This window comes from Lottia gigantea (assembly GCF_000327385.1).
Source record: "Lottia gigantea unplaced genomic scaffold LOTGIsca_1, whole genome shotgun sequence".
Taxonomy (NCBI): Eukaryota; Metazoa; Mollusca; class Gastropoda; family Lottiidae; genus Lottia; species Lottia gigantea.
In genome coordinates this window covers 4,536,185-4,546,140 of record NW_008706746.1, presented here as the reverse complement: position 1 = coordinate 4,546,140, position 9,956 = coordinate 4,536,185, and the positions used below count along the sequence as shown (strand labels likewise).

General features: G+C 31.1%; 2 protein-coding genes across 2 annotated transcripts in view; both read left to right on the top strand.

Moving 5' to 3' along the window:
* Positions 1-4,728: 4,728 nt before the first annotated feature.
* On the top strand, positions 4,729-5,079 carry LOTGIDRAFT_102349 (hypothetical protein; the record flags this gene model as incomplete). The annotated part of the gene is made up of 1 exon (XM_009045653.1): positions 4,729-5,079. A coding segment is annotated over one exon (351 nt), but the record flags the coding sequence as incomplete, so codon positions are not given.
* A 1,879-nt stretch (positions 5,080-6,958) lies between these two features.
* Positions 6,959-9,956, top strand: part of LOTGIDRAFT_227981 (hypothetical protein) — a gene marked incomplete at its 5' end in the record, with an annotated part of 40,116 nt that continues 37,118 nt past the window's right edge. The window contains 2 exons of the mRNA XM_009045652.1: positions 6,959-6,970; positions 8,769-9,011. Of these exons, the coding sequence (XP_009043900.1) occupies positions 6,959-6,970; positions 8,769-9,011 (255 nt within the window). The remainder of the gene's footprint in view (positions 6,971-8,768; positions 9,012-9,956) is intronic.

Sequence of the window (9,956 nt, the reverse complement as noted above, 5' to 3'; positions counted from 1 at the left end):
ATACATTTCTACCTGTCAGAAACTTGATCTTCAGGCCATATGAAATTCAATTCATGTAAATTACAGCTATTTTTGTCCGTCTGCCTAAAATATCTTATCTTTTGAAATGTAATTCTTCTTGTATTTTGTAACCTATAAGCCTGTGACTAATTTGTCAACTGAGACATGATGAAGTTTGGCAATTTTTCTTCTGAAATAGTGTAAAGTCAGCATTTAGAGATAAATGTTTGCATGATATAGTGATATTTATACCTCCGAGTGGATTTTCATGGTCCCCACAAAAAACCTGGCCTAGTCTGACCCTTAATTATTTTGGAAACTATATATGATCAAGATAAAGCAAAAGATATTTTAGAAATGTGTACTGACTTCCATGAGTCAGTCACATTTTAGAATCTATAAAACAACTTTATTTTTTCCAATTTTTGTGACTTGTGGCTGCTCACTGGTGACACTTTCAAAAAACCACACCTGAAGTGAGATTTAAATTCAGTGCATGTCAATAATTTATAACCACATAGCAGTGCTTTACACAATTGTTGAATGAGGTGCCATTATTGACAAAAATGCAAATTATTGTCTCTAGCACTGTGGTATCATTGTCATTTTTGACTGTGTCTTCTCTAAAATGTTGATTTTGAATTTTATATTCTTTTGAACTATTTTAAAAGCTTTGTGAAGTAGGATGGTTAATATTGAAAGACAAAGGCTTGTACACTTGACGCTGGTATTTTTTTTTGCGTCACCAGAACAGTTAGATATTCTGTTCAACCCCTCTAACTTGTAGACCTATTATGGAACCTGGATCCAAAGATAGCAAGTAAGCTTTGTTACAGTCTGAGTCAGCGTGTTGGTATGTTTTAAGCCCTACAAAACTAATAATACATTTATAACAAAACACTATAAACTTTATTTGGCACTAGGGGACTACACAATGTGAAAATGAAATAACATAATTGAATAATGAATAAAGGAAGGGTGAAACCATTGATAAATTGTAAACGGATGATCTAAGCAGAAAAGAACATCTCATTAATAAACTAAAATTGAAACACCTACTACTTTGGGGTAGAATAGTAGAATGAAATTATGCTATAAAAGGCAGTCCCAATATATAAAAACAAAATAACTTTAAAAGATATGGTGAGAGGTAGGTGAGGAGGTGGTTAATCAAAGTAGCAGCCTGTAGTCAAGATGGCAGAAGACAAGACTAACCATGTGACTACTTGCGAATGATTAGCAGACAATGCTATTGCCGTGTAAGTTATAAACAGCTTGATGTAACCTTTCTAAGTGAGCAGACACTTTGCTCTGTAAATTATGTTACACAGGGTTCGCACAGCCTTGAAAAACCCTTCAATTCCGTCCGTTGCCTTAAAAAACCTTGATTTCAAAAAAAGTCTTTGAAAACACCATAAAAAAAAAACATTTTCTCTTGAAAAGTCCTTGAATTTTGAGTTGAGTCAAATTGTGTATATTTTTATCATTAACCCCATTGACAAATATTAACTATCTTTATTGATTTCACAGTTCAGAAGTTAGGTACATGTGTATTCTGTCAGACTAATATCCTTGAAAAGTCCTTGAATTTCAAAGCCTAGAGTCCTTGAAAAGTCTTTGCATTTTTGAGGCAAAGTGCTGTATGAACCCTGGTTACAGAGAGATACCTCATTATTGTTTTCGTTAGAAAAAGACTTTCTATCATTATTATTATGTGGTCACTTCTTACTGATAAACTAATGTCATCTAAATTTATGAATTGTCAAGTAATGTAAATGATAAATGTTAACATCGTCTACAAATTTATTCTATCCAGACATACTTCTTGTAAGATGTTAAGGGAACATGGCCACTGACCTCTACTTTGACCTCTACCCTACCAACAATAGTAATGGTCACTTGTCACCAAGTTAATGTTGATATTGTTAACAAGGGAGTGTCCTGATACACATGTTTCTAGTATGCTCAAGCGGGTGACAGACGACCCCTTAAACATGTTTAATACCTTTTACACAAGGACTTTAAATAGCTGCCCTTATGATGTTTAGAAAAAGATTATTGTCTTATCATGTGCAATATAAATATTCAATATTTTTCTGCAGCCTTCATAAGTTTTGCCAAACTCATTTTTTTAGCATTGCCATATGTGACTTTTAGATGATCACTGGAAAGTGTGTCGAACAGATCCAAGAAGATATCACTGCAGCCTAAAATTCTCAATCAAAATATAATTGATGAGCAGCATGAAATTTGAATTGCATTCGTGTTTTAATATTTCTGAAGGTTTTAGTAAAACATTGTAAATTATTATATTACATTTTTTCCAGATAAGCTGTTCACAAAACAGAAGGCCTTACGCTCTGTCCATTTTTTTTCCTTCCTAGGGTGATCTTGGCTACTTTTGACATGTGAACTGATTAAACTAGCTTTTTATCAAACGCGACATGACAGAGTTGTTTGTTTCACAATGTTTCTGCCTAATTACATCCGGTAAAACATGACTGGGGATAGTAAAAAGAAGGTAATTAGGTAAAAGGGCTTGGTGGGAAAGGGGTAATTTGTTAAGGCATCTGCACACAATGCATACAGAGAAAATAATTTTACTCTTTGCTAATCATGTGTGAGATGGTTTTAGGTTAAAAGGGTCAACAATTTTAATTATATGGAAAAAAGTTTGGCAAGGTCATTTAAGGTAAATAATGAATGATTGATGAATGAAGCTGTGTTTATCAATCAAATCTGTACTCTCTATAGCCAGGAGGTAAATAAAAAGTACACAACAAACAACCTGTTGAAGTAAAAAGAAATGAAACAAAAGGTATCATTTGATTGGATAAAAATAAATTATTTTCTAATTATTTTTAAAAAAAACATAAGAAATTAAATGACATTGCAACTTCTCAGGTTATTCAAACAGTATTCCAGTAATTTTACTTTACAATTCAGCCATGATGCCTGTCGAAATAACACTCTTATCTTATTTTGTAAGCAGATTCCCGTTAAAGCATGCAAAATATCTATGAACAGACAAAGTTCTCTTTAAAGGTATAAATAAAAATTAATATAGCATAAATAGATCTATAACCATATTGTAGTAAAAATTTGTAAAATCTTTTCCCATCTCAAGAATTTCACCCTAAGCTTGGACTATTTTTAATATACAAAAAATGTCGAAAGGGGAAAACTGGTTGAGTTATGAATGAAATATTGTAGAAATAAGAAGTGAATTATGGCCACCAAGAGAGAATTCAGTCTCCACTATTATTAACAAATCATAAAGTCTAATCTGTCTTGTTTGACAATAAATCTAATTCACTCAGCCATGATGTATAAAATAATAAGAAGAGATTTTTATCAATCTATATTCTACACCTGTTTTCTCTATTCACTTTTCCAAGATGATTTTCAAATAGATTTGCTCTTTTATTTTATATTATGGCTTAAAATTTGGTAGATTTCCAATTAATTTAGTATAATTTGACCAGATCATTATAGAAGTATTTCATAAAGACATAACTTCGAATTTACTCGAGGTGAAATGAAATTGTGCTGCCAACTTTGGTGTCAGGTATTACTTCTGAATAAATGACTGTGTAGGAAAAGAACCAGATCATGTGATTATCACAAATTTTATTTCAAGTTAAATGAGAGGCCTATCATAACAGCAATATCATAATCTTATAGATTTTTCTGGAATTCGAGAAAAGGGTAATTGAAATGATGCAAGGGGAAGTTTTCGAAAACCATAAGCGCATGCCTTGCCTAAAAAACCTCACTTGAGCCTGTGTCTAAAGTAAGCAGCCGATGAGAGGAACTAGCTGAGCTCAAGAGGTTGGGAGCTCAGCTGTTTCCCCCCAATATGCTGTATTATCTATTATCTATGTTTGATATTTTCTGCCTCAAGATTTTCTTGTAAGACAATAGATCAGACGAGAACTCTCGTGTGCGGTGAAAAAGTAGTGAGAATTTTGCTCAGCTGACAGCCTCTCGAGATAGACAGCTCAGTTCACCTCACCTGCGGCAGGCTTTAAGGAAACATGTAAACTTTAATAGATTGAAATATGCCAAGGTACTAGGTACTGTTGGTCAATGACTCCTGAATCAAACAGTGTAATTTATGTTTATTTACTATATCAATGTGTGATTAGATTCATAATGTTTATTGTTAAGAATAAGTACACCATACTTGTTAAACTATTTATTGTTATTATTACAACTGGTTAGACATTACCACAAAACACATGCTGTACACGTTTCATATTCTTCACTATCCTATTCTTCATCTTTCTTGACCTTTTCATACTTTGATTGAGAAATTAGAGTTTTTTTCCTGACATATTGATTCAGTCACATTGTAATTGGAAAGATAAACTATAATATGTGCAGATGCAGTTCCAAGATGTCTGCCATGATTGTGGTTTTGGTGTATTTGTAATTTAAATTGAAATGAAATAATGTATTTATTTATATTTCTGAAATTCAACTAGAGACTGTTTATTTAGATACGTCTTTGACAACATCCTTTTATTCAGTCTAGTTTTGATTCCTGAAGACAAATTGATTGTAATTGCTTACTATCAATGATCAAATGAGGTAGTGTTTCTAGAAATCAGAATCCTTATCATCTGCATAATCAGCCTCCTTACGTCATCATTGATAATGTATATGTATTCGGACTTGTGAGAATATTTTGAATATGTAATTCTCAAATTTATTTTCTTTATTTCAGAAGAAAGTGCTCTGTTTCCAGTGGTGTTTAATCTGGCAACACGTTCTAGAATAACATCCAATGCTACATGTGGAGAGAATGAACCAGAAGTCTTCTGTAAATTAGTGGAACATGTCCGTATATTCCCTGCCGAGAACCGTCATTGTGATATCTGTGATATAAGAGGTTCCAACAGGAAACAGTCTCATCCTATCACCAATGCAATTGATGGTAGGAACTCCTGGTGGCAGAGCCCAACTATTTCCAATGGACGTCTGATGAACTATGTACAGATTGATCTAGATTTAGGACAGGTAGTAAATTGTATTTTCTTCTTAATTATCATTCTTGCTTACTTTTTACTATTGTAATTATTATTAAGTGAAAAATTGTAAAAAACAAAATTTCTTAAAAGTAATTAGGCAGTACTTTGTGTATGTGTATATTATTATGGTTGGCCAGTATAAGGATAATGTATAAACTGCTGATGTCAGCACTAAATCATTGAATATAAAACATAATAAAACAGTTGGTTAACAATAACAATAAATACTTTATAGTCTGTTTGTAAATTGAGTGAACTTTTATTTAGTCTCTCAGGATATATTCAAACAAAACCAAAACTTCATAAATTCATTTGAATAAAGTTCATTAATACAAAATTGTCTACCTTCAGTTTTACTGTAAATTTTTTATACATAAATCTTCTCAAATTAGGGAAGTATAGCTGAAAGGGAGAACAATCTTAATCTGTTAGCCTTCTGGTCAAGAATTTGTTTTATGTGTGCAATGAAAGTTTGACCACTGACCATTTGAGTTGATCTGCCAGTGAATTACAGGCTACTTAAAACAGGTTTAGGTCTAATTAACAATATCTGAGATGGCTAGGTGTTCTGACCCCTTACTGTTTATCACTGTCTAATCAATCTCTTAGTTCAGCATTATTACTTTCTAATACTGTCTTTTATAGCTTCAACAGGTCTCTTCTGTAGGTACTTAACAGTCAGGATTAAAGTCACACTGTGTCAGAATAAAACTTTACTTATAACCATAAAGAAATTAGAAATGGATGAACTGTGGAGAAAGTTTTTAATTTTACTATAAGGGGTGGAACAGGGTGTCTTTGACACAAGATATCCATTACTATCCATTAAAAAATATTTGAATAAACATGTATTTGACTTATTTCAGTAACTTTATAAATGATGTGTCATATGATATAGTAAGCATAGGTTTGACTTAAAGGGATTGTAAAGAGGGTTTATAAACTTTTTAAGTGAATTGGAGACACTGATAGCACTGTCCCTTTAATTGTTTCAAATTTAATTTGAATTGTTTTGCATAGAAATTGACTTAGTTTTCATCAATCATAATATATACATTAATAAAGCGAATAATATCAAATTAAAAGAATAAAGTTGTGTAATTATTAGCCTTTAATAGCTGATAAGGCTGATTCCAAATGTGGACAAAAATTAGTTCTTCATTTATAAAAATGTGAGATCGATTTAAATAACTTGATAGTGACAAAAGTTTAAACTTCCAACAAATATCAAGGAATTGTATTATAGAAAGTGCTGCAGAGAGTTGAAACTGATCTTTTCAGCTGGTAAAGCAAATCAGGTCAGATTCCTTTGAGGTTTGGTAAAAAACTGTATATTAATTACTTTCGTCAATAAGTACAAAGAGTATATTCCTCGAGACTATATACCTTTAGAATTGATTAATCTGGCATACTGTTGATTTAAGTTATACTTAAAGGGGGGGTATTATTAGATGATATTAGCTGACGTTAACCATTTCCTTTAGAATTTAAAGAGAATCACTGACCTTGAAATCCTTTAATACATTTTCTACATGCCATTAAACTCTTAATTTGACATCTTCTAGTGTCTACTGAATGTTAAGTGAAAATAAGTGCTTTATCAATCAAATTAAGATGATGATTGAAATACATGTTATTTGAAGAAATTGTTTAGAATATTTTAGATGAAATTACAGATTGAAGCTACAAGATGTTAGGGATTGTTTTTGTACAAATTAATTAATTATCAACATTATTTTTGTGGATTAACACAACTAGGCATAATGCCATAGCTCAGTTTGATATCAAATTATATCTTAACAACTTCATTCAGCAATAGACATACATTAAACACATTTTGTTTTTATATATCATTGATATCATACATAAAATCATTAAAAAGACACTGATATTTGTATATTTTTTACTCCACGTTTACTTTCAAAATGACATTTAAGGTAGATTAAGCATGTTTTGTAAAGGAAAATCCTGAGCACCAACTAATAATCTTTTTAGAACAGCATAAGCTTAGTGTTTTGAACAGTAAATACCAGTTGATTCAGCTGTAATTAAAATATAATATGAAGAAGTTTAAATCCCAGTTTTTCTATGGTCATGATAGGACACCATAACTATTGTGAAAGCAACCTACAGAACTAATGATTTAATGGTTAAAAGATCTAAGGTTATCAGACAAGGTTAATGATGTGTATAGCAGCTATTATATTGTGGGAAGATTTAAATACATCTTATTATTAACTCTTAAACACACCTTACCAGGCATTCAATTTCAAAATACATCCTGAAACATGTGCATCCTATTGGAGAAAGTCATTTCGCACAATATTGAGCATTTCAAATCAATGAAAAAACTGGTCACTTGTTGGAAATATTTCCATAGCCCACTATAATAATTGAAAATATTTGAATTTTTTTAGCTGTGAATTGTTATTGAATGATTGAAGGACTTAAAGGGCTTCAGGATGAGAAAGAGAGAAACAATTATATTTTAAAAGGTTCACAGTTAAGATTCCTTTCTACCAGCTGGTCCTTAGCCAAACCTCTTGGCAATGATCTTTTACAGATTATTTGTACCCAATTACAGCTGGGTCGACTGGAATTATGAGTTTAGATGAATTATTCAAGGTCATCAGACTTTCATACTCTGATCGAGTTTAGTTTCTAAATCCCCCATTTGTGTGACGTTTAACCAAGCAAATGACATCATGTTAAGAAAAAAGGCTCTAACTGTGAGCTAATCCTTGTTATTTGCTCATACCATATGAGTGAATGTTCAGAGTAAGCTAAAATTCCAATAAATGTTTAAGGCTAGTATTCTTAAGCAAATAGTTTTATATCATACAAATTTTGCGCCTTTAAGTCAAACATCTGTTATGTGTTTATAATTAAAAGTAGTTATTTTGAGGTTTCATAATTTTTTATTCATAATTTGAAAATGTGAAGCAAATTAAACATTTTCTATCATAAACATACTCTAAGTTATTCAAGTACATTTAATTCAACTCAATACTAATATCAAGTGCTGTAAAATCACACTGTACACATCTTTCTTGCAGCTCTTTATTTTGGACATTTCTGTTTATAATTAATACTTTAACCACTTGAAATGTTCTGAAGGTAGTACTTGTTTTGTCATGATAAATTTTGATGAAAAGTAAAGTTTGAAGTATGAAATTTTCTGTAAAAAAGAATGAAAGGTTTAATGATTAAATTGTCAATACGGGCCATTTCAGCATATATTTCCTATTTCACTCTGTGGACTTATATAGCTGTACATGATTATTGTTTGTTGCAACTTTATCATGTTTTCCAGGAATATTAAATGAGTATGTGAAAGAAAATTCTCATTTTACAAAAAATATTTGTCTTACAAAAATTTTTCAGCAGTTATTTTTGATTGATAAACAATCTGTTTCCAACCTATGCCATCTCCTTCCTTACATATGGGCATTGGGCAGTATCAGAAAAAATTTTCATGGTGAAACTCATAATTTCTGCTTGTTTTAGCACTTCTAATATGCTGAGCTCTGATATTTGACTATATAGATGAGATGCTCTTCAGTTTACTAGAGCATGTTTATCTTTCAATAGTTGATTTTTATGTAACTTAGTGTAAATTTTGTTAAGCATCTATAGAAATTTAGTAGTTTTCCTTGTAAAAATATTTGATTTCTCTGAAACTATCTTAGTACAATGGACCTGTGAACTTTCTAAAGTCAATGTTTTTATATTCAGGTATATCAAGTAGCGTATGTTATAGTTAAAGCAGCTAATGCACCTCGTCCTGGTAACTGGATATTACAGAGATCTGTAGATGGTATCACCTATAAACCATGGCAGTATTTTGCTTTAAGTGATTCAGAATGTCGAGAATTCTATGGTATTCAGCCTACCTCTGGTGTACCCAAATTTTCCAGAGATGATGAAGTCATCTGTACTTCTAGATATTCCAGACTCAATCCTTTGGAAAATGGAGAGGTAACTATGGAAAATCCTTAACAATGATTAATAAAGAAAAATGTTGAGCAATATTTACTCTAAGGCAGGAAAACTCAGTAATATTATGTGATTATGCCATATAGATTTTAAAGTGGAGCTCAAATGTAAGAAAGTTTCTGGACCAGTGGTAAATGAAATGGAAAAATGTGAAACTACTTTTTAATCTTCAAGCAGTCAAGTTACAAACCCAACGCATGAGACACCTTGTGGTCAAATCTGACCCTCACATCAAAATACATTGAAATTTCTTGATAAATACATGTGATGTAAATACAATTTTAAATGTGAAACACTTACTAATCATTCATAAACAGTTTTAGAGTGAAATATATAATCAGTAATTAAGAACGAAAGGAGAATAAATACGATTTAAAATCATTTATCCAGGCTTGTTATTCTAACAATAGTCTTTTTCTGAGTTTATAAATTTGAAATCTCCATGAATTGGAAGTCATTTTTAGTAAAATAATTGTATACATCAAAATTGAAACAAAAACATTAGTTTTCACAATTTGATTTTAAACATGCAATGGTTTAATTCACATTGTTGGTACATTTGACCACCTGGGGTTTCACGTGACCCCATGCTATTTGATATAAGTTATACCTAATTATAGTCATTGCAAACAAATTTTAACTTTAAAACCCATGACTTTTTGCTCAGTCTGCAAATACCTATGGAAAGAAAGAATTAAGGGATCATATTATTATTATATATATTATTCTTCACTAAAATTAGATGTAGCTTGGCTTTTGCATCTCTTATAGTCTGGATTTTCAGCCTCTACAAGCCGTTCATTCGCAATATTTTAATTCTACATATTTTATTTTAGACCACAGCAGTAGTTCTAAATAAAAGACAAATAAACAATCGAATTTCAATTCTAATTTCACTTTTAAATTTTCTTGGTTTTTCACGATTTT